Here is a 26,103-nt window from a genome sequence, read left to right on the forward strand (position 1 = left end):
GTCTTAATATTAACCAAAATAAAACAGAATATTTAAAAATATCTAGAGATAATGAGCTCAATAAGCCATCAACTATTCAGTTTATGATATAATATTGAAAACCTCAATACAATTTAAATATCTAGGCTCTATAATAACTAAAGATAATAAGATTCAAACAGATATAAAGAAGAGAATCCAAGCAGGTAATAAATCATATTTTTCACTTCAGCACCTCCTCTCATCTAAAAATCTGTCATATGAATCTAAAATAAATACTTACAGAATGCTAATTAGACCAGCTGTATTATATGGTGCAGAGACATGGAATACAAAAAAAGCTGATGAATATCAATTACAACACTTCGCAAACAAAATCTTAAGAAAAATATTTTGCCTGATTAAAGATCCTGTGACAGATGAATGAAGAAGGCCAACAAATAAAGAACTCTATGAACTTTATAAGACGCTACTAATAATAAACAAAATCAGAGCTAGTTGCATTAGATGGTTAGGTCACATGGAAAGAATGGGGGGAATAACAGGCTAGTGCGGAGAACCTTTTTACATCACCCAAATGGAAGCCATCCTAGAAGAAGACCCCACAGACGATAGATGGATAAGATCGAAATGGACATGAAAGAACTGAACCTGCAAAACTGGAAGGAGTTGGCTAAGGATAAAAAAAAAATGGAGAACTATGGTGCCTACAGCTAAGAACATTAAGGGCTTGTGAAGCTTAAAAAGAAGAAGATCTTCCATTACTCTGAAGTCCCTAGTCTCATCAATTTCCTGTAATCTAGTACCATCAATATGATACATATACATAACCTTTTCAATCAGCAGTGCAGAGCCTTACATTTTGCTAGATTAAATTGACAACCATTATCCTTTGTGAACAATACCAATTTATTTAAATCATTCTTTAGGTTATTTACATCACCTTTCACAACTGTTGCTCTCTCTCTCATTCGAGTTATTTACTCCATAAATAAACTGATAAGATGTAGTTAAGGGGAGGGTTTGTAAGAGCCAAGCAATAGCTCCATTCTTATATTTTTTAAAATCTTCCATTTAGGAAAGTTAGTATCAAATTGAACATAATCAATAAATACTGCATTGCTCACTGGAGATCTGAAATAACAGTTGCCATGCCGAGTTTCCAAGGCAAGGAAACCAAGTTCTGCATGCTGGCAACTAGATAGTACACAAGATCAAACCCTATGGTAATACATCAGAAGGCTTCCTAATCAGCTGGTGAATAATCATACCTGCTGCCATTTACTTTACCAGATCACGCTTGGAAGAAGCCTAAGTATAATGCAGGGAAAATTGTTAAGGTCTTGCAATGGACTGGAGACTGGGTACCTTGCAGTATGGAAGGTGTGCCTGAGAGGTGTTTTTTAGCCTCTTGCATGATCCCCTACTCTTTAACTCCTTCTTAATACTAAGGTAACATGCAGATCAACAACTTTATTTTTTTCTATGATTGATATATATATATATATATATATATATATATATAAACAGGATCTATATCCACTTCACTAACATTTACAATTTTAATTGTTTAATTATTTAAATGATGTACATGAACCACCATTTCCTCACCCATGGACCCAAAGCTCATTGATGTCTGATGGTTGTTTCACTGTTCTTTGCCATTTCTCTCTATATACATTGCCAAGTAACTCAAATCCTGCAAACTCTAACCACACTACTCCTTCATATCGTCCACTATTGTCATGCCCATTCTCTTCTTTTTATACTGTCCATTGTATTGAGCATGAAGGTTTTGATCTTGCTCTATTATCCATTCTGCAGATATGTCCAAAAAAGCTTTAGATTTCCTTATATAATTTTCTGCATTAGGTACGCTTTGTAATTTACATTACCAAACAGTTCTCCATTTCTCACCTTTTGCAACCATCCAAACTATAGAAGCTTTTTATAACATGTTCTTTTGAAATCCAACATTCATCTCACATTGATATTACCCATGTTTCATAACTATAAAGAGTACTTATGAATATGCATGTTTCCAGCAGAGTTTCAGCTTAATGGGAATGCTCATTGATTTACTTTTCCATGTCTTGTCAATTGCCTGTAGGTTTACTTTTGCATTTATTATCTGAGATCTTATCTTTTTCTTTTTTATTTAGTCTAATCATGAATTATGTTGCACCTTAAACATGTGAAGTTTCTAACAATTTCTAGCTCTTGATCTTTACTTCCTTTCTCATTCTCTTCTCTTCTCTTTGAAAATCATTGTTTTAACTATTTAAATGTTCATTATTATTATTCAGACCTCCATGGAGTCAAAAACTCATCTGGGAGGTAATTCCTAGGAAACACAAAGTCTATCATACCACTCCTTGAACTCATTGACAATTCTTGCTCTCGCCACTCTATCAGGCAATGCATTCCATGGTTCACCCACCCTCCACGCAAAGAAACCACTCCTCACCCGCATGCTCACATCTTCCTTTCGTAACTTCCAGGGATGGGCCCCTTGACACTGCGCCTTGCAGCTGTTCCACCAAGCGAAAGAACTCCTCATTGTCAACCCTGTAACTACCTCTCAACAGTTTAAAAGTCTCAATCATATCACCTCTCCTTCTATCTACCAAACTCTGTAGCCCACATTCCCTCAGCCTGTCCTCATAACTAATATTGTACAGTCCTGAAATCATCTTTGTTATCAGCCTCTGTACTCGTTCCATTTATAATAGTCTAAGAGTGATCTGATCAGGATCTTATACAATGGAACGATAACTCTTTTATCTCTGAGGGTAAGCGTCCTTTTCAGTATTGCAGCAATCCATTAGGTTACCTTCACCACCTTTGCAATATGTTTCCTGAATTTCAGTTTTCTATCAATCGTCACCTGCAAATCTCTTAGAGACAAGACTACTACTTCCTCCAGTACAGCTCCTCCAATCGAGTCTGCAGCCTCCCATCGTTGTATCCCAAACTTCAAGACTTTACATTTTGCTGCATTATACAGATACCCCCCCCCCATTAATTTGCCCATCTGTCTAGTTTATTCAAATCCTCTTGCAGGGCTGCCACATCTGCATTATTACTAATAACCCTTCCCAGCTTCACATCATCTGCAAGCAACAGAATATCTCCCTGTAATCCATTGACAATGTCATTGATATAAAGATTAAACAATATAGGTCCCAGTACTGAGCCCTGTGGTACCCCCCCACTTGTAACCATCTGCCTCCTTGAAACTACCCTACCATACACAACTCTCTGATACCTATCGGACAGCCAATCCTGAATCCAGTTGACCAATCTGACATCCAAACCCATGTGCTGCAACTTAAATATCAGCTTATCATGTGGAACCCTGTCAAATGCCTTCGCTAAATCCAAGAAAATGGCAGTATATGCATTTCCCTCATCTACTGCTCTTGTAACTGTATTATAAAAAAGACCAGCATATTACTAAAACAAGAGCACCCCTTCACAAATCCATGTTGACTCTCACAGACAACATTACCCTCATCTGCCCAATACTGTTTATGGTCCCTCACTAATTTCTCCAAGATCTTAACAACTACTGATGGAACATAAACTGGCCTATAATTAGACACATCCAGTTTGCTACTGCCCTTATGCAATTGCACTATCTTCCATTCCTTGGATAAATTTCCTGTAGCCAGACATTCATTGAAAAGCAAGGTCAATGGAGTTATCAGTTCTTTAGCGCATTCTCTCAAAACATATCGCAAAATACCATCCAGTCCGGGGCAGGGTCGAGATTTAGAGTACTGTGTACTCTGCATGACAATAAACTGTAACTTTATTGACATGCAAATACACAGTAATCTAAACCTCGAACCTGCCCTATCCCTCTAGTATTAAAACTTACTTACTTCTCCAGGATTAATACTCCAATAAAGTGTTCATTGAACAACTCCATTCCCATTTTTATCCCACAATGTCATTCTTCCACATCATTTCTCCTACTGGCCACATAGCTAAAAAATTCCCTAGGATTTTCTTTGGATCTTAGTGCCAATCTTTTCTCATATTCCAGTTTCACCTTCCTTACCATAGTAGTCACTCTCCTGGCCTGAGTCTTATATTCTTCATGCACCTTCCATCACAATTTCCCAAGCACTAATGAATCCTAGCTTTCCAATTCTGCCCTCCATGGAACTGCCCCAAATTGATATCTAAGACTATTATAATCACCTGCCTTATAATTCCACATAGGTTCCCTTTTCTTTGATACTCCTGCATGTCTATTGATCTTCCAAGTCAAAACCACATGGTCACTCTCTCCAACTGGTTAGAGAGATGTCAGCTCAGTTATCATCAGCTCTTCTGATGCTATGACCAAATCCAAAGCTCTTGTTCCCTCTATTACATGTTGCATGAGACATTTGTCCCTCAAGAATTCTAGAAATTCCATTCCCTTATTACTACATGCATTATTCTCTTCCCAGCTTATACTGCTGTAGTTAAAATCTTCCATAACAATCATTTTTCTTGCATTTGCCAAGCTCAACTGCCTAAACATCTCCTGCTTCCCACCCTCTGTGCTCCTTGGCTTGTAGAAGCACTTCACTAAATATCCTGTCTTGCCCACCTAACTTCAGCACTGTTCTTTCTAGTTTCTCTTCATCATTTTCAAGATGAAGAAGTCATCTACAAATCATAAATTACTTATTTTTGCATCTTGAAATGAAATTTCCCTTGTATTATCTTTTATGACATCCATTATTCTTTTCAAAAACATGATAAAGATGCTTGAGAATATTGGATGTCCTTGTCTCGTGTTGTCTGGAACCAACTTCCTATTTCTCCGCAATTTCTTACAGTGGCCTCCATAATGTCACTGAAGTTCTGCAATAAACATATCAGATCCCTGTTCGCTCCATAAGGTTTGAGTACTGCCCATGTCACTTTCTGATCTATACTGTTGAATGCTTCCCTGAAAGTCAACAAAACAGGTATAAGCAGTTTTTTAATTTTTATGCAGACCTCTCTCTACAATTAATCTTAACATTAATAATTGGTAGATTGTACTTCAGTCTCTTCTAAATCCTGTTTGCTCATCTTCCAGATTTTCTTTTATTAGTTTAGTTATTCTTTCTGTTAATATCATCATAAGTAATTTGCACACATGACTCATTACAGTAATTGTTCTGTAGTTTTTGCAGTCCATTTTGCTTACTTTTTTTTTTTTTGTGAATGGGTATTAAAATTGATCTTGTCCATTCTTTTGGTGCTTTTGCTTAGTCCCATACACTATCATTTACAGACACCTAAATATGATCTGCTATTTTTAATGCTCACCTTAACTCTCCAAACTATATTCTGCATGAATCCATCTAATACATTTGTGAAATCAGACATTCTATGCCAGAGAATGATGCTTGAATTTTCTCTTTATGATTTCCTGTCACTCAAAATTCCCTTGCCCCATACTGTTATATTTATCTGCCATCTCTAGTGCATTCCAAGTTTCCACTTCATAGTGACACAGTTGACAAGTCCTATAACTAGGGAAGATATACTTATGAAAGGAGTGCTCACCAGGGTTGCAGAAGTTCATTTCTGGAAACAAGTCGCACCACCAGGATGATTACAGCTAAATTTTGAAACACTGTTTCTGCATGGCTCCTCCTTCTTGAATAGACAATATTTCAAAATTTAGCATTTTACGTATTGTTAGTAACATTCACTGAGAGTTTTATTGCTATTTTAGAAGCTCAGAGTTTTATTGCTGAGAGTTTTATTGTTATTCTAGAAGCTCGGTGATAATATTCACAGCAAGTCTTTTTTCCAAATTTTTTGTCTGTTTCATTCTCTCTATCTTGGGGTTCACTTCTTGAACACTTTCAGTTCATTGATTTGTAAAGTGAGTACAATCCACAAATGCAGAACACCATACTTAATGGTATAATATCAGGCATAATAAATAAAAACATACCATACTAAAATTACAATTATACATCATATTGTCATCATCATCATCATTATTATCAATTTCCTGATATGTACCCACAAGGGATGTTCAGGTTACTATGCTAGCACTAGATAATTAAGTTTACATTATTATTAATCGCCTATCAACAATTTTCCTCCAAATCATGATTACAGCTAAATTTTGAAACACTGTTTCTGCATGGCTCCTCCTTCTTGAATAGACAATATTTCAAAATTTAGCATTTTACGTATTGTTAGTAACATTCACTGAGAGTTTTATTGCTATTTTAGAAGCTCAGAGTTTTATTGCTGAGAGTTTTATTGTTATTCTAGAAGCTCGGTGATAATATTCACAGCAAGTCTTTTTTCCAAATTTTTTGTCTGTTTCATTCTCTCTATCTTGGGGTTCACTTCTTGAACACTTTCAGTTCATTGATTTGTAAAGTGAGTACAATCCACAAATGCAGAACACCATACTTAATGGTATAATATCAGGCATAATAAATAAAAACATACCATACTAAAATTACAATTATACATCATATTGTCATCATCATCATCATTATTATCAATTTCCTGATATGTACCCACAAGGGATGTTCAGGTTACTATGCTAGCACTAGATAATTAAGTTTACATTATTATTAATCGCCTATCAACAATTTTCCTCCAAATCAATCTATTACTTATGAGCACTCCAACATTGTCATAATTAAAATTTCAAACACGATATTTCAATTAGGAGTGCCTTAGCACTCCTAACTGAATCAATCCACATAGACTTTGGTCTTCCTCTGAGTTTCTTTCCTGTTATCTTAGCATCAAACACCTGTTTTGTTAACCTTTCTTCATCCATTCTATTTAAGTGGACATACACCTTAGATTATCTCTTTGTCATAATTAAAATTTCGTGTTTCTAAGGCACTCCTGACTGAATCAATCCACATAGACTTTGGTCTTCTTCTGGGAAGACCAAGTTCTTCTTGAATGCTAATAATGTCAAGTTCCTTTCTAATATCTTCATTTTTAACATGTTTCTGCCATTGATGCCATCAGTTCAATCCCCTAATTTTTCTCAGAACAACCCTCATATCTGTGGTCTCTAGTCAATGATCAAGTGCTATGAGGGTTCTGAGAAAAAGAATTAGGGGAGTGAACTGATGCCATCAATGGCATAATCATCGTATTGTCAATATTTAAATGGACCTTGCTAGAATGATCTAGTGCTTTTATGCATGTATTTTTCAGTTAGCGAATTTAATCATTTGGACTAATTAGCAAGTACAATATTATTATTGGATGGGAATATCTATTTTCCAAAATAGCTTGTGTGCTTGGTTGTTATTATTGTTATATTTCTAGTATTTATGTTATTGCCTCTAATATTGCCATCCTGGCAATATTAGAGGCAATAACATAAATACTAGAAATATTTCATTTTCTTGGTGGATTATTTAAAGAACAGTAATAATAATAATTATTATTTTAGGTCATCTCTATGAAGTCTGGAGACTCACTGAAAGAGACCCAAATCAACCATCAAACACACAAATCCTATCATACCTCTCCTTGAATCCATTCACCGTCAGGGAACTCACAACCGATACTGGCAATCCATTCCACTCACTTACTACTCTCCATGCAAAAAATTTGGTATGCACACACCCCCTACTAACCACACTCTTACACAACTTCCATGGATGGCTGGAGCTGTATAAGGAGGGTTAAGCAGGGGCATAAGGAGCAGGCTCTTTGCATGAAGAGTGGTTGGTGAGTAGAATGCATCGTCTGACATTGTGGTGAATGCAAAAATGCAGATACATTGAAGGAGTTGAAAGCACAGTTTGATGGGCTTCATGAGTAATAGTGTGTGCCTTTTGCAATGAGTCATTTGACTCCATGGAGGTCTAGTGTTAATAATAATTATAATTATTATTGTATTATTATTGTAATTATAATTACCACTCTCCTTGCTCTTCGCTGAGATTTAGACTATTTTCCTGAGAACCAGATTCTCAGGAAAATAGCCTAAATGAGAATTGAGAAAGTGCACTTTTAAGCTCATGGAGCATCCCAAATCCTTGAATTTCTGTAGCATGTCTTCCACAATCATTTTATAATTGGGATCCTTGTGATTTCGTAAAAATTTGGTCACCACCTCTTTCAAAGCTTTTCACGCTTCTTTCTCAACAGTTGCAATTTTTTCTTCAAATAGTTTATCTTTCGTAAGTTTCCTGATGTCCGGACCAATAAAAATACCATCTTTCAATTTTGCTGTAGATAATCATGGAAAAAATTTTGCACAGATGTATTTAAAACACTCTCCTTCTTTTGACAAAGCCCTTACAAATTGCTTCATCAATCTCAGCTTTATGTGAAGCGGGGGTAAAAGGATATTTTCCCGAGCAATCCAAGTTTCGTGTAGCACATTTTTACTTCCAGGTTTGGTCTTGATCCAATGTTACTCTCGATCTCGGCTGTCCCACTCGTACAAAAAGCACGGGTATTTGGTGCTTTTTGTGCTCATCTTTGTTGTCCCAAAATCATAGATATGACTTTAAGATCACTGCAAACTGTCCATCCATGATCACTGTACTTAAGTTTGCTGAAAATGAAGGCTAAATTTTCGTATCGTTATTTCAAATGCACAGAATGTGCTACTGATCCTGAAGCATACTTATTGTAATTATGGAGAAGCACAGCTTTGAGACTTTGCTTCTCCATAACACTGAGGAATCAATAAACAGCATCCACGATGACTTCATATTTTAAGCTGAATTTGCTTATCAGTCCGGAAATATCGCTACAGTAAACAAAATCACCTTCCTCTGAAAAGTAAGGAAGAAAATCTCTTTCTCTATATCTAAACCATTAGGAAGAAGTGCCAGGGGCTAACAAATTCTTTTCATTTAGTCTCGAGCCCAGCAGTTCTGCAGATTCCTTAGGAAGACCCACATCTCTGATCAAGTCATTTAAATCGGTCTGTGAAAAAAGTTCAGGTGAAAACTTTCAGAAATATGATAACCTCAGTAGTCAGCAACTAAAGAATCACACAAGAAAATGTGTCTGTGATAACAGGAAAATCATCCATTATCTCAGCAAATCAAAGTAGCCCCCTGCACTTTTATCTGCATTCCTCCCTCTCCTATCTTAAGAATGAGAAGTTTCATGGAAATTTCTTTATTTACCGTAAAAAGGCACTTCAAAAAAGCACTTATATAACTAATTAGCTGTAAATAAAGAAGAATGAAAATAAATACCAATGTGCTGAATTTAAATCCAAATACTACTAATAAAAATGATAAAATTAGAAATTGGGTAAAATTGGTGGGTGATGAAATTTTTTTACTATTTTTTGAACTCAGCACCTAAAATCTATAAGAATCAATTATTACTTCTCAGACAACTTTTCCATTGAAGGCCTGTGTAATTATTATTATTATTTCAAGCATCCGTTTTAATCAATGTAATAATATACAGGCATAAAAAATATTTTAACATATACAGTATACAGTAATCTATCTATGAATTATCTGATCACAATGAAATTTGCTAGTTATTAAACAGCTTGGTTGGTCAAATGGTTAGCATACTTGCTTTTCAACTCGCATTCATTGGGGATGTTTGTGAATGTCCTTAAGTGGGAGATGCCTCAGACTTAGCCAATTTCTACATAGAACACTAAAAGAACCAAGAAATCAATACAGCCACTCTGAAACTAATGGTTTGGCTGTGATGATAATGTGTGTGTGCTATATGGCCACATGGTCCAATACAGTTTTAGTACCTAAAATCCACTTCACAGTGAACAGGAATCTAATGAAAAATCTGACCTTACTAGATACACTAGCTGTACATTTTCCAAATGGCTCATTTTCTTTTCCTATTTATAGAGAACCTAGACATACTGGAAAATATCTGCAGAACAATTACAGATCATCCAGCTCAACAATATGGTATCCTAAAAACTCACAGAGCCAGAGCAATCTGTTCCAATGATAATACTGTTATCATCACTGAACTCACTTACCTTTGCTACACTGTTTCTATTATTCTCCAAAAAATAGAAAAAATTCTAAATTTCCTCATCAAATCTCCTTTGTTGCCTTATACACAAGATCAGAGCAAAACTGTTAATATCCCAAACAGGGCATATTCAGGGAATATCTGAAAATATATCACCATATGTAACTATATATCAAATTGGCAAACCTCATCTATTTTCATCTAAATACAAACTCCGAGAGTATATGAAATGCCATGAAAAGATATCTAGAGTGGAAAGATATCTAGAGGAAAGATTAGCAAAACAGGTGTTTAATGACAAGATGGCAAGAAAAAACCTACAGGAAGACAAGATATAGGCAGACTGATTAAGTTAAAAGTGCCTTACAAGATCAAAACATTAGATATGATAATATTAGAATGTTGACAATAATAGACTAATTTTAGTAAAAACTGTTGATAGGAGATGAGTAATAATGTAAGCTTAATCATGTGGTACTGTCAGAGTAGCCTGTGCATCCCTTAAAGATGCATAATATCATGTAAATGATGGATGATGATGAGCTATTTCAGGAATAGATTGACATGCTAATCCATTCAAGAACTGAATAACTGAAGGTTTTTATTATTTCAGGATCAGATAATTAAGTGATTAATATGTGTGTGTGTGTGTGAGTACGTACACACACACACACACACACATATATATATATATGCAGATATTTTTTTTTATTCAACTTAATAAAATATACATAGGAAGATAGTTAACAAAAACGATTATTTACATATTATAAGAATATATATATATATTACAGAAAAACAGGATTTCCGTTTTAGGTATACAATTTAAAGGGGGCAAAAGATACATCAGTGGTAGACAGGATTTGTCTTTTTAGTAACAGTCAATATTGCATTACAGATCAATATCACTTTTAGTTATTTTTCAGATGAAGTGTTTCGTTGTCGGCAAAATCCAGAACAGGGTACCAAGTTGGATTCCACTCCTCAGTGAATTTTGACAGTTCTTGTTTCTTTGTAATAATCAAGTTCCAGTGAAAGTCTGCTTTGTAGTTTCCGACGAAGGCTACACATGAGGGTTTGTTCCGATTCAGTGATGGATAGGTGCTGGTTATTTCTTGTGTGCTTAAGGTAGAAACTATAAATGACAGCCTTGGTGCAGATGAAGAGGAAATTGCATATTCTGTGTCTGTATGGACTAAATTCCAGTAGTCTTCTTGGCTGTATGTTGTTACAGGTGCTAGAGGCAGTATTCAGAGCATAGGTGATTGATAGCAGGACAGGTTAGATATGTGTAGTCCAAGATACCTGAAACTTTGCAAAATAGAAACAGATCCGTTTCTCTAAGTTGAAATTTGTAGAGCTTAGAAGGGATTGGCAAGATGTTATGCCATAGTCTCCACTGTATGTCGGAATCTGGTTTGGCATACTTCAATTTATATGGAAGACCCTACTGAAAACGTAGTATGTGCAGCATTGTAGATGAGAGGGTTAAGGATGAATATACGAAGGGCGAAGTTTGAGGCACTGACATGAGAAAGTGGTATATTTTCTTGTAGTTGGAGGGAAGAATCGGAAGTGAGGTTTCAGATGATACAAAATGAATGATTGGCTCTGCACAGTTGATATCGCTTTTTCAGTTTTTGGATTTTTCAGTGGTAGGCATATGAATGTTTTCCACTTTAGGGTCTGGGTCAGGAGGTCCCCTATGATTCTTATTCCTGCCCAGTTCCATGTAGGGAAAAGCAAGGGTTGGCCAGTTGCAAGACTTGTTATGTTTCTGTTTGAAAATAGAGGTTCCGTAAGGACAGCTGACTCTGTCGATCCTGTCAGTGTGTGATGAAGTTCTGTATTTTTCCACCGCTGTAGAGATACTGTATTTGTAGAGTTCTGTATTTTTCCACCGCTGTAGAGATACTGTATTTGTAGAGTTCTGTATTTTTCCACAGCTTTTATATATATATATATATACACACACAATATATTTTTTTTTTAAATTGTAAAGATAACAATCTTATGTGCAGGATTAACCGGTTTTTGGTTCTCTGCAGTCAGGCAGAGAGGTTACATGCTCATACTCTTGTTGAGGTATGTTACATCGAAATATCAGTTATAAGGTGAATTACTTTTTTTTTTTTAATTAAAGCCATTAACAATTATTTGACATGATGCTGTATAAGGACATAAAATCTGACATGTACGTGGAAGAATATAACAGTTACTATAGGACAATATTTTCTATTTACATGAAAGTGACAGATGGTTAATATTCGCACTGTTAAGCACAAAAACCTTTCTTCCTCCTTTCTTTGGTGTGTGTGTGTGGGGGGGGGGGGAATGATGTCACTTCTATGCTGGAAAATGGACTATGATGCAGTCACCCTGCTCAGCCAGGAGTTGATTCCGTGGATTCCAGTCTTGGTGAAAAAGATCTAAGGTGTTGTTTTGCCTGTGGTGGTGATGCTTGTGTAGGTTCGACTTCTCACCTTTTGTTTGAAGGCTGCAAGGAGTTGATCAGCTGCCTCTCTCTCTGTGAAGTTGCTGTGCTGACTGGTCTTGTATATCTGAGGTAAAAGCTGTATATTACTGCTTTCACAGTGATGAAGAGGTAGTTGCAGAATGAATGATTATTTGCCTCTGCATGGACAATATTGAAATACTCCTCTTCTGTATGAAGACCACTGCAGGTGAGAGCTGCAGTTTCCCAAGACAAACTGATTAATTGGGTGTTGAGTGGGCATTTAAAGTAGATATGTCAGACTGTTCCTGATTGGTAGCAGAACAGGCTGTTATCTGAGACATCTGAGTTAAATTTTTGTAATATAGTTGGAGTGGGTAATACAATGGAGTGGGTAATACCACATTCTCCACTGAATATCTGCTTTGGGTTTGATGGCTCTTGTGCAATATGGTAGGTTCCATTGAAATGGTGGGTGGTGGGATGATACAGGATTTTCCAATACAGTGCTTTGGTTCGACTGTTGTGTTAGAGTGCTGTAGATTTTGTTAGTGTTGCTGGATGTAAGTTTCTCCCATGAATTATTAGTTTTTATCAGAAAGATAGGCACCAGATCTTCTGAGTTAGGAGGGCTAAGCCCATCTTCCATTATGCTATCAGGCATAGAGGCTTGAAAAGCGGCCTTTACAGTGTGTATCTGTTCAGCCCGATTCCCGTATTCCAGGTTTTCGAGCGATTTTGGAAAGCGCCAGGGAGGCTCGGAGAAAGAATGTCACCAAGATCCTCACGCCTTGCCAGCTCCATGGAGGAAAGAAAATCTCTTTCTGAGTGATCAGGTTTCTTACCATCGTGCTGTGGAAGATGGGTTCCATGAGGATTTTCAGGAAAGGATGCTGTCTTCACTGTGTGCTGGAGGTTTATCTTCTTCCATCTTCAAAGGGCATCTTTGTAGAAGTTTGTGAGATTCACTGGCACATGCACTGTTGTCATTCTTAAGGTTGTGGAGAAAGAGAAACCTCTAGTGGCAGAAGTGAAAATATATTCAGTGGTGCATTTGTGTGCTATTTCCTGTTGTAGGGTATTAAGGAGAAATTGAGTGCAGAACGTTGTTATCCTGTTGTCAATGGAGGTCAAGTTTTGTCCTCCATCTTTGAGAGAAGTAAATAGCTTGGAGTAGGTAGGAGAGCCAGTTTGTTTTGTTCCATATGAATCGATAGATGGTCGATTTTATTTGTTTGATGAATTGCACTGGTGGCATGAGAATCTTTAGTGTATGCCAAAGGACACTGGTGGCTATTTGGTTAACAATTATTGTTCTCCCTCTTGTGGAGGCAGAGGCTCTTATTGCTGCCCACTTTCCTAGCACTTGCTTGAAACGTTTATTTAGTGTTTCCCAGTTCTTATCCACATAAGAGACTGTGTTTCCTAGGTAAATCCCCAGTTATTTGTTTCCCCTCTGCAGGCCAGTGACCAGACATTGGGGAATCAGTTTGGTTTTTCCATTTGCCACACCACAGTCCTGTGGTTTTATGTGCGTTTAGTTTGGCTCCTGAGGCTGCTTGATATTGTTGGTATGCTGTTTGTATGTTATTGAAATCCTCTTCTTTGCAGGCTATAATTGTAACATCATCAGCATATGCTGTCAGGGTTATGGTTTGGTAGGAAAGTTTAGGACAGCATGCTTAATCTATACAAAAAGGGCTCAATGGCAATTGTGTAAAGAGGACCGGAAAGTGGGCAGCCTTGTTTAATACCTCTGCTATATGGTACAGTTATGGTAAGTCTGTTGTTCATTTTCATGCAAAAGTGTGCTTTAGCATACAACATCTTAATAGAATGAATAATGCCAAAGACAAAGGCTTTCAAGCAGCTGAATAGGTATAGGTGTTCAATGCAGTCGAAAGCTTTATCTTGGTCTAATGTTACAAGACCCATTGTTTCACTGTTGGCTATGCTTACGAGACGTATGTTTTCGTGGATTGTTTCACTGTTGTTGTTGGCTATGCTTATGAGACATACGTTTTCGTGGATAGATCGTCCAGGGATGGAATAGCTCTGATGCCTATTTATGATTTTGTTCAGTGCGGGGTTTAAGTTTGTTGGCAATGGCTTTTGATATAATTTTACAGTCAATGTTTATGATGGAGATGGGTCTCCAGTTTCCTAAGCGTCTCCTTTCTTTGGAATGAGTTTAATAACAGATGTTGTCATATTGAGTGGGAAGCCATTGGTATTCACATCGACATATACTCTGCAGAGGATAGGTCCAAGCTGTTCCCAGAAGGACTGGTAATATTCAGTGGTGAGTCCGTCTGTGCCAGGAGATTTATCTTTAGGTAAGGAGGTGCAGGCAGTTGTCAAATCGTGTAGCGTGATGGGGAGTTTTGTGTTACGCCCAGTTGCTGGTGAAAGTCTTTCCACATCGGAGAGAAATATATTCGTGACATCCATAGATGTTGAGTTTGCTTAGTTTAAATTTTTGTAGTACTGGCTACAAAAAGTACTAGTAGTATATAAGAGGATTTCATCATGATTTTTTATGATGTTTCCACTATCTGTTGTTATAGCAGATATAGTGGTGCACTCTTGTTGGAGTTTTTCTAGTAAGAAGAAATACTTTGTGGGTATTAGTGCTCCTTTTGCAGAGTGCTCTAGGTGTGAGCGTATGGTGACTTCTAAGGACTGGTATTCCTCAGATTCCGGACGATGTAATTACTGTTGTTGTTGCAGAATTTTAAGGACTAAATGCTTATTCCAATTCCTCTGGTTACTGTATTTTTGGGTAAATACCCTAACTTTGGATTTAAGGAATGACCACCACTCGGAAATTGATTGGGAAGCAGGTATATCTCTGATGAGAGTTTCGATATAGTTTTTGGAGGTTCTGAGATATTCTGTATCCTGTAGTAGGCTGTTATTAAATATCCAGTATGCTCCTCCTTTGTGTCCGGTGTGTCCAGGAATGCAAATGCTCAGAAGGATGGAATCATGGTCTGATGCATGAGATGGATGGTATGTGACTCTCCTTACATAGGGGTACAGTGTGCATAGATGTGTAGTATCGATAGATACTACACACCTATGTAGGAGTGTAGTATCGATAGGAGATACTACACTCCTACATAGGTGTGTAATCCAGGAGAAAACTTTCTAATGTGGGTGCAAGTGTCTGAAGGTATCTGTAAGCTCGTAGTCATTTATTACATGCTGGAGAAGCTGCGCTAGTGAGTGTCAATGTTCTTGGCATTGTTGTCTGTCCATTGCAGGATCCAGAGTGCAGTTGAAGTCCCCTGCTAGTATGAGGTGGTCATTGACCTTGTTGAGGTGGTTTCGACGAACTCTAGTACCTACACTGCAAGCTGTTTGCTTTGTGGCATGTATATATTAATAACATGTATTTTCTTTCCTGTCTGAGTTGCAATGAGTGCATATATTGCACACCCAAAGGTATCGATTATTCCTAATTTCAGGGTGCTGTATTGGTGAATTCCAATGCTGACTCCTGATCCATGAAGTTGTATGGCAGGACAGAGGTGCATGGTATATGGCCAGTTCCTCCAGAGTTGATCTGAAGCTTTGCTGTTGCAATGGAAGTTAGTTTCCTGCAGCATAACTATATCTGGCCGGTGGGCAAGGATATGCTGCAGGACCAGCCTGTTTTGCAGTGGTGTGGCACATCCTCTAGCGTTTAGTGAGAGAAGGTTTACTGAGGTGCTCATTATTTTATGGTTTAGTTTTTTTTTTGGTGCGATAATTATCACTTCCTTTAAGGATAGTTACGCTGCCACTGGGATTCAAGCCCATTGCTCAGGTAGTATATTATTTTCCTGAGATTGGTGGTTTTTCTCCCTCTTTTTTCTGCCAGAACGGTTCTTAATTGTTCCAGCTGGGTGATAAGGCCACTGATGTCGGCGGTGTAGTCATAGGCTGTCAGCAGTTTTTGTGAAGAGCCTCGAATTTTTTTAAGAAAGCTCTAAAGCTGCTCATTGGTAAGAGCCTTCAGTGTGAGGAAGACCTGCATTTCCAGTTTCCTCTTCATCATCTGAGGACTCAAGAGCTCGATCTCTTCATCCCCTCCCCACCTCTACAGGCTGTTGGGAGGGTTCCGGAATGCTTGGAGGCAAAGATTCCCTGTTGCAGCTGCACTGGTTCATCTTTGGCAGTTTTTCCGTGTTTGTTTCTTGTTCCTCTTTGTTATTTTTATCTTTATCAGAGTTAGTTAGTTGTCTGTTTTCTGTTTCCTTTTCTCTAGGATTGCTTTTAATCGATGTTGGTGGAGGTTCTTCTGAAAGTTGGGTTTCGTTAGTGCCACCACTTGATTTTGTCTCCTCGGTATTCAACTGAGAGTTGTTTCCATGAGACTTTTATTGTTTGTTAGGGATGCCCTATTTTTTGGGATTGGCTGCTTGCTGCTTCTGATTCTCTGATCTGCTAGGGTTGGTAGTATCGTTAACCGGTTTCTCATTTTTGGGTATATACGGGCATAACTTCCTTACATGACCTTCTTCGTGGCAGTAAAAGCACTGAGCAGCAACAGTAATATAAAAGGTGTAGGGTACACCATCTATTTCTGTGTTGATTATTTTAGATATGGAGCTGATTGTGTTGTCGCCAAAGTGCATTAGAGCCTATCTTCTAAAGTTCTTGACATAAGCGAATTCAGGCCTATGTAGAGGCTCGTAGCATTCAGATTTTACCTGTCACTGCGTAGTACTTTGACAGTAATCCACGAAGCATTTGATGGCTTATTTCCAGGACATTTGACACTGTTACTTTTGTGGGAGCTAGCGCGACTGGCGAGACATTTACACTGCATGCTCCGATGTTTATTCCCTTTTCAATTAATGTCTCAGACCAAGATGCATTGTTAAAGTGCATTTGTACGGTTCCAGCAACTCTTGAAATGTGAGTTATATTTTTTGATGGAACATGCTGCATTACTGCGTCTAGATAATTTTCTAGTGGGGTATTTTTGATTGCGAAAATTACTATTCCGTTGTCTCAGGAAACACGGTTGGTAAGCTGTAGGTTTGCATGCGTGGTGGTCGTAGTCCCAGTAGTATTAATTCGCGCAGAGGTATTACTTCAATGTTGGCATAAGAGAGAGAGAGAGAGAATACTGACCTTTGTCCGTTGTTGTCCGGGGGCTGAGAGTGATGTCTTTTCTTTCTCTGGAGCTGTGGCTGTCATCTTTTCCTTGATTATTGGAATCCTGCAACCTTGGACCAATTCCTGCTGAGTTCGGGAGTGGACCGGCTGGTGGTGGTAATAAACAGGGGTTTTTACTGGCCATTGCTTTGGGTGAATCCGGGGAAATGTAAGCTATCACAATTTCCTGGCACTCAAAGGCATACAGTTGTAACAATAACCAAAGGAACAATGAAGATTTTTAAAATTTAAAATAACTTTTCCTAGCTTCACAAATTTAAAAAAACTTATTTTATAATGTGATAGATCAGGTGCTTACGATTATGCAGGTATAAAACTTGAAGCTGAATGAGGTATTCAACCGCAAAATATTCAACTTTAGGCAGGAGCGACCTTGGACATGTTTGCACCTTCGCGTCACGATAGAGAGATATATATACAGATAGATAGATAGATATATAGACAGAACACTTTAAAAAGTTTAAATAAATGAGGCAAATAAAAAACATCCAATAAGATGAGATTGGTCACATTTATATATCTCTTCAATGTTGAGAACTAGTATCAATAAACATATAAAGTTACCTTTAATTAATATACTTTATATGCGTTGTTAATTCCGTAAACTAATTACCAGTTATGTATGACCAACGTATAAGCCTTGCTACTAGAATCAATAAACATACTTGTACTTCAATCTCATTTGATTTTTTTTTTTTTAATATTGGTTAGCACAGAAAATCCTAGAAAAGTCTGTCGGTTAGCCTAGTGGCTTTGCGCTTCGCAACCATATGCCTGGGGAAGGAGTGTCCTAGGTTCGATTCCCATCAACAATGTGAGGAGCTCAAGGATCTTCATCAGCCATAGCCAAGTTAGCCGGTCTTGGGCGTCAGCAGGGTTTTTTCCACCAGTTTATCTGCTGTTTTTCATCCCGCAAGCAGGCAAACTGATCAAAAGGACACACACAGATTACAGTCAGGAATACTGACCCAGCCATAGGTCTGATTCATCAGCCTATGCCGGTTCTGGATAAAATTTGGGGGGACTAGATGGTACCGTGAATTCCCGTATAAAGGGGGAACGCTGTATCATCACACAGAATTTAATTTTATTTATTTATCCTAGAAAAAATCCCACTGAAATGCCATTCATCATCTAGTATACAAAATACTTGTATGGAATATACCAATTTCTTTGGCTTTCATAAATTATGAAAAAGCCTTGGATTCAATTTCAAGTATTTTACACAGACCTGTGTAAAATACTTAAAACTTTAAAACATATACGAAGATAAGATATTTATATTAACATATTAATGAGAGATTATATTATTATCATTATTATTACCCAAGACCCCATGAAGTCAAAGACTCACCTGGGAGATCCTTTTATCTTACACATAGCTCATCATACCGTGCTTTAAACACACTCAAATTCTCTGCACACACTACACTCTCAGGCAAGGCATTCCAGTTATTCACAACTCTGCATGAAAAAAACCTGCTTCTCACTCCCCTGCTCACACCCTCTTTATACAGTTTCCAGGGATGACCTCTGCTTCATCCCCTGATCTCCCACTATACTGTTCTGTAGAACATCTCCAACATTGATTCTATAACAAACCCTTACTAACTTGTATATTACTGTGTATCTAAGTATCTAAGTATATTACTGTGTATCCTTCTCCTCTGTCCAAGGAAGCAGTCACCTTATTGAAATAAGTAGATTATTAAAACATGACCTCCCTTTAGCAAATCCATGCTGTCCACTAAAGATAATACCATTGTTATCAACCCAACTCTGGATCCTAGTTCTCACACGCTTCTCCAACAACTTAACCATAACACCTGACACACAGATAGGCCTATAGTTTGATGCTCGAGTTCGATCACCTCCTTTATGAAGTGGCACAAACTTGCCATCCTTCCACTCCTTAGGAACTTGAGAGAGTGCAAGACTCATATTAAAAAAATATGTCAAGGTAGGTGTCAACTCCCTGGCACATTCTTTCAGAATACATGGTGATATATTATCAAGTCCCACAGCCTTATTAACATCTAGTTTGCTCAACTCCCCCATACACCTCTTGCTCACTTACAGTCAGTCTCTCCTCCCTATCATCAACTGCTCTCAATCTCTCCATGAAGTCACATTCACAAGATCGAAAGACCTTTATGAAATGCTCATTAAGTATCTCCACCTCTTCTGCAAGCTGTCTTTATACCATTTTCTCCAATCAATGTCATCCTTCCATAATCATTTTTTCTTTTGCTGGCTATATATCGAAAGAACTCCTTAGGATTCTTTTTGGCTTCATTAGCTAACTGCTGTTCATAGCTCACTTTTGCTACCGTTACCAACCAAGTCACCCTCCTTGCCTGGTCTTTGTAATCCTCATGGAATTGGTTATTTCCACTTCTCTTATGCTACATCCATAATGCCCTTTTTCTTTGTATTGCATGCTTAATCTCTTTATTCATCCATTTCACACTACCTTCTTATTTAACTTTCTCAACCTTGGAATACATTTAGACTGCATCTATTAGGTAGTTCTTGAAAATCCCCCAAGTTGCATTGAACTCTTTTCCAGCTAACTCCTCATTCCATGCTATACCCACAAGCTGTCTCCTGAGCTCTTCCTAATCCATCCCTTGTAGTTCCACATATACCCTTTTGGACCTTCAGTCCATGCATCCAACTTTTTCTATCATTCATTCTTTCGATTTTTCCAATTTTCGAACCTCGCATCACACTATTTTCAGTTTCATTCATTCTTTTGATTTTTCCAACTTTCAAACCTTGCATCACACTATTTTCAGTTTCATTCGTTCTCTCAATTTCATTGCCTTCCACCATATTCGCCTCACTTTCATCATTTTTACTATCCATTATGGTTTTCAAATTACTCGTTTTCTTTTTCAATGTTTTTTTAACAATTTTTCGCCTTTCTTTCACACCATCCTTCTCTTTTGAACGAGCACTCATTCTTCCCACACGATTCTTGCTACTAACATTTTATGTCATCAAATTCATATTAGCACTCATTAAATCCTCGTTTAGCTCACACTTTGCACACACCCTCCATCCATCTGCCCTAAATATCCACAAATCATCTATGTTATCAAACATGCACATGTAGCACACATCGCATTTCACGAAATGACTGAAGTCTAAGTTAAAGTCACGCAATGACAAAGCTTCTGCCATCTTTCCACTGCTGGTTACTAATCTTAATATAATGATATTTATATTAACATACATATGAGACTGGTTTGTCAGTAATAAATTAAAATGGCAAAGAAAGAAAAATAGAAATAAAAAATGGAGTCAGACAGGGAGACTCTATCTCACTAAAATTATTTCTTACAGTCTTTGCTATGAGAAAATTAACTGGGAGAAAGAGAACTAAATATTGATAGAGAATACTTAAGCAATCTACGATTCACTGATGATATCATTCTAATAGCAACATCACTAAAAGAACTATAACACATGATTATTGAATTAAATGAAGTAAGTCTGAATTTGGTTTGGTTAATTTAGATGTATGGTCGAAGCAACTCAGGCTATGAGGCCAATGTATTATGTATGTTTATTGTGTGTGTTCCAATTGCCTGTTCTGAAGGATGAAAAACCTGATTTTCTGGGAAAAAAATCCTCTGCCACTATATGAGATTGGCTAACTCACCTTCACTTGAAAAAGCCCTGATAAAGGTTCTTCACATCCTAGATGGGATTTGAACCCAGGTCTTTCCAACCAAAGGGCATTGTTGAGACTGAAGTAAGTCTCTACAAATAAATATGGATAAATCAAAAAATAATGTACAGTGGAAATACTTCAGAATGAAAACAAATTGTAATAAATCAAAGGCAAGAGAAATAGTGAATTCATGCAAATATCTAGGACAAATCATTACAAACAATGATAAACTTGATAATGAAATTTCAGCTAGAATAACAGCAGGATGAAAAGTTTTTAGTCATTATAGAAATATATTTAAAAGCAATTTACCACACTGCACTAAAAGAGAATTCAAAAATGACCTAGAAGTGAAACCTGGAGTCTGATTAAAAAACACCTGAAGTCTGATTAAAAAAAATCAGTTTCTGATTCAGGAGCGGCTCATGCATAAGCACTGCAGAACTGCAGCAGCCCCAATTTTTCATCATCATCAAATTCCTGCCATGTACCCTCAAGGGGTGTACAGGATATGACAGTACTACATGAAAAAATTACATCATTACTAACTTCCTATCTACAATTTTCCTCCAAATCAGTCTGTTACTTGTCAAGACTCCAACATTATCAGATCTTATATTTCTATCGTCTAAGGCACTTTGTACCGTATCAATCCACCTATATCTTGGTCTTCCTCTGGGTCGTTTTCCTGCCAACCTGGCAGAGAACACTTGTTTTGCTAATCTTTCCTTTCCCATTCTATTTAAGTGACCATACCACCTGAGATTAGCTCTGCTAATGCATTCCCGGATGCTGACAATGTCAAGTTCTTTCCTAATATCCTCATTTTTAATATGATATTGCCATTGATGCCATCTGTTCATGCCTCTAATCTTTCTCAGGACTCTCATATCTGCAGTCTCTAGTCTTTGGTCAAGTGTTTTACTTCGGACCCAGCTCTCAGATCCATAAGTTAAAACTGGTTTGAACACTGTCTTGTATACAGCTAATTTAGTGTTCCGACTAATTTCTCTCTTATTCCATATGAATTTATTCAATTGACTTCCCACCATACCAGCTTTGCTGATTCTGTTGTCTATTTCTATATTTAATTTACCATCTTCAGTAAAAATTGTGCCTAAGTAGCTGAAATGTATTTTTCTCGATATATAAATATATTTATTAATTTATTTATATTTGCTTGTAATATTTAATTTTATCATCAACAATGCTATAGAATTTTCATATTTTGTATAAAAAATAATAAAAATCCATCTTGTAGCACTTAGGAGGGCGAAGGATGTTAGCAGCACTATGTTTACCACAGTGTCATACTGCTAGGCATGCAAGCATATGCACGTCATAGTGAGATGCGAGCTATTAGCATAATGCAGTACTGTCCATCGCACAGTTCCACTGTTGTTTATATGCAGTTTACGAAAGTAGTAGAGTGTTTGTAGTGCATATCATGTTTACTCCATCTCTTTAAATATTTGGACATTACAATTACAGGACTTAATTGTAATGTCCAAAAATTGAAATCCGTTCCTTTAATTACAATTAAAGGAATGGATTTTATTTTTAAGTAATTTTAAATTATACTAAACTGTATAATTTTATCGATAATAAACAATATTTTTTCATGTTTAATTTTTTTTTTTTAAATTTTTACCATAATTTTGATATTTTATCCAATCATGTATACACTGTATTTACAGTGTGTATGTATATTTCGAAAATTGCAGCACCCCCACGATTTCAAGCCATGAGCTGTCACTGTTCTGATTAGAGAAACTGAAAACAACACAAAAAAACACGGAAAGAGCCATTTTGCAAATAACCTGGTTAGATAAAAAGAATAATACTTGAATATGGATGCAAACAAAGGTAATGGGCACTGCCTTAGTAATGAAAGGCAACAAATGGCAAATGCTACAGGCAGGACATGTCATGAAACGGACAAAGAGAACAACAGAATGGACACCAAGAACTGGTTAGTTATTGGAAAACAGCAAGACCATGGTAAGATGGGACAATAATATAGCAAGATATTGTGGGCATTTATGGTGGAGAGATGCACAACACCAGTTAAAATGGAAGAAGCATGAAGAGGTATTCGTCCATCAGTGGACTGAAGAAAGTTGTTGATGATGATGACTGGTATAGAAGGTATTTGATGATTCACTTCATGATCCCTATCCATGCTAGACATCCTGTCAAGCATGGATAGGGATCATGAATCGGGATCATGATCATAATAATATTTGGTGAATCACATGTTTTGTCAGCATAGTAACAATGTGGAAAGAAGTGAATGAGCACTGGTGAATTTCTCAGAGTGATCTTCGCTTCATTTCACTCACACGACTACTTTTTTTTAAGTTTCTGCTATATCATGTCATAAATATTGGTAATTTTGTCTCTGAATTCTAATTTTACAATCTTATGATAGTCCTATATGTTTTGGAATTGACTGATTAATGATGTCTCTGAAATTCATTATATTAACAATATCAGATTTGTAGTCCCAAATGTTTTGGAAAAATTGGAGAGAAGTGCAAAGCTAATAGTATGTCCATGTTGTATTTCTATTAAGGATATGGACTAGTAGTGATCACTAATACCATGTTACAACATTAACATCTAAAACATATTCACATGGAGAGGAGACACATGAAATAAGAAAAGTCTTATTGACTATTGCTGATAGTAATATCTTCATGCAGGTTCAGGATATGAAAATATACAGGGAATATGAAACTAGGTGATCAATTTTTAGTTTTGTGCAGAACTAAAATGAATATCACGTAGGGAAGGAAAAAACCTGCACAAAAGTTTGAAAAAGAATCAAAGTGGAGCATCTTTCAGAGGTGAAATGTAGATTCAAATATACAAATATTAAGGCAGAAAAAAAAAATTAAAAAATAAATTGGAGAACAAAATGGAGTGCCACATACTCTGAATAAAACATCAATTGACTGATTCAGTTAGGGAAGGAAGCATGTGGTGAGGATGTTTGCAAGTATACAAAAATCTGAACTTCATGATGGACTCAAGAAGAAATAGTACAGCAAAAGAAGAAAGCATATTGAATGTTTTCAGCCAGTAAGTTAGACACATTCTATGACAATACAGAGAAAAATATAACTACGGTAGAAGTAATGAAAAAAAAAAGTCTTGGGGAAAACTTTGATAAGAATATAAAAGATAAACATCACAAAGGTGGTATAATGTTCTAGTCACTTGATAAAGCTTTAATATGCTGCAATAGTACTATTATAGGAATACGTGAAGGTAAATATGGTATAAAAACTGAAAGATATAATGATATTTTAGATGTTTGGAGAAACTATTTTAAAAAACTTAAATGAAACAAGCAGTTACGGTGATAGAAAATATTCAAGAGAGTGCATTAGAAATATTTGTTAATACTAGATCAAGTTCTAAAGAAGTGGAAAGAGAGCAAGACAGTGCTACTTCATAAGGAAGGTGATAGAACTCAAGCATCAATTTATAGACCTATCTGTGTGTGTTAGCTGTTTTAGTGAAGTTGTTGAAGAAGCTGGTGAGAACTAGGATCCAGAATATTACTTATTACAATAAGGCGATGGCTTCCTTGGACACAGGAGAGGGATACACAGAAGTATAATTATATTTTGCAAAGACTTCTGATAGATTACCGCATTATAAGTTGATAGTCAAACTAGAGTGAATGAGAGATTAGTGCATTGGATTGCAAACTGGTTATCTGATAGATATCAGCAAGTTGTGTATGGGGGAACAATATCCCAAAAGAGGAAAGTCACTATTGGTGTGCCTCAGGGGGTCTGCTTCAGGGCCATTATTGTTTAACCTATATGTTAATGATACTGGCAAAGATTTGGATAGGGATATTCAGTTTGCAGATGATGCAAAGTTGGGACGAACTATGAAGAGTAGAGAAGATATTGTGGCCTTACAAGAAAATTTGAATAAATTGAGTGAATTGGCACAAGAATGGGGATGCAAGTTCAATGTTGCAAAATGTAAGGTTTTAAAATTTGGGAAATAAAGATGAGATGTAGAATATATGCTTGGTGGGGGATATATTGTTAGAAGTGGAGGAAATTAGAGATCTTGGAGTGATATTCGATAAGGATCTGAAATTTAGAGGACACATTGCTAAAAGTGTGAGGAAAACACAAAGAATTCTGGAAATGATGAAGAGGACACTGACTTGTAGAAGTAAGGAGATTCTTGTTCTACTGTATAAGGCTTTGATTAGGCCACACATGGACTACTATGCACAGATTTGGTCACCTAGTTTTCAGAAGGACGAAGAGATGATGGAAAGGGTCCAGAGGCGACTGACTAAGATACTTTCTGATCTCCGGAATGTCAAATATGAGGAAAGGTCGAGAAGATACAATTTACAGAGTCTAGTGGATAGGAGGAAGATAGATGATATGATAGATACAAAGTTAGTAAGGGGGTTGTTATAGGATCAATTGGAGAGGTTTTACAGAAAACAGTGGGAGATCAGAGGAGAACCAGAGGTCATCCCTGGAAACTGTATAAGGAAGGTGTGAGCAGGGGAGTGAGAAGCAGATTTTTTGCATGCACAGTTGTCAATGATTGGCATACCTTGCCTGAGAGTGTGGTGTCTGCAGAAAATTTGAGTGTATTTAAGGTGCAGTATGATGAGCTGTATGTATGACAAAAGCACCTCCTAGATGAGTCTTTGACTCCATGGAATCTAGGGATGACGATGATGATAATAATAATAATAATAATTATTATTATTATTATTATTATTATTATAATAATCATCATCATTTATGACTAGAAAATGATGTGACCAAATGCTCAAATATCATGACTGCACTAC

At 36.8% G+C, this 26,103-nt stretch overlaps 1 protein-coding gene across 2 annotated transcripts in view; it reads right to left on the minus strand.

The window, feature by feature from the left end:
• Window positions 1-26,103, minus strand: part of LOC150104679 (E3 ubiquitin-protein ligase SHPRH) — a 674,750-nt gene that overhangs the window by 423,711 nt on the left and 224,936 nt on the right. Inside the window, exon 7 of one of the 2 annotated variants that reach the window (XM_090395873.1) lies at window positions 17,534-17,665. The exons of the other annotated variant lie outside the window; for it this stretch is intronic. Within the exon in view, the coding sequence (XP_090251999.1) occupies window positions 17,534-17,665 (132 nt within the window). The remainder of the gene's footprint in view (window positions 1-17,533; window positions 17,666-26,103) is intronic. 2 annotated transcript variants of the gene reach the window in all.

The sequence above is a fragment of the Typopeltis vanoorti genome, chromosome 7, assembly GCF_054136105.1.
Source record: "Typopeltis vanoorti isolate ZY-2024b chromosome 7, IOZ_Tvanoo_1.0, whole genome shotgun sequence".
Lineage (NCBI taxonomy): Eukaryota > Metazoa > Arthropoda > Arachnida > Uropygi > Thelyphonidae > Typopeltis > Typopeltis vanoorti.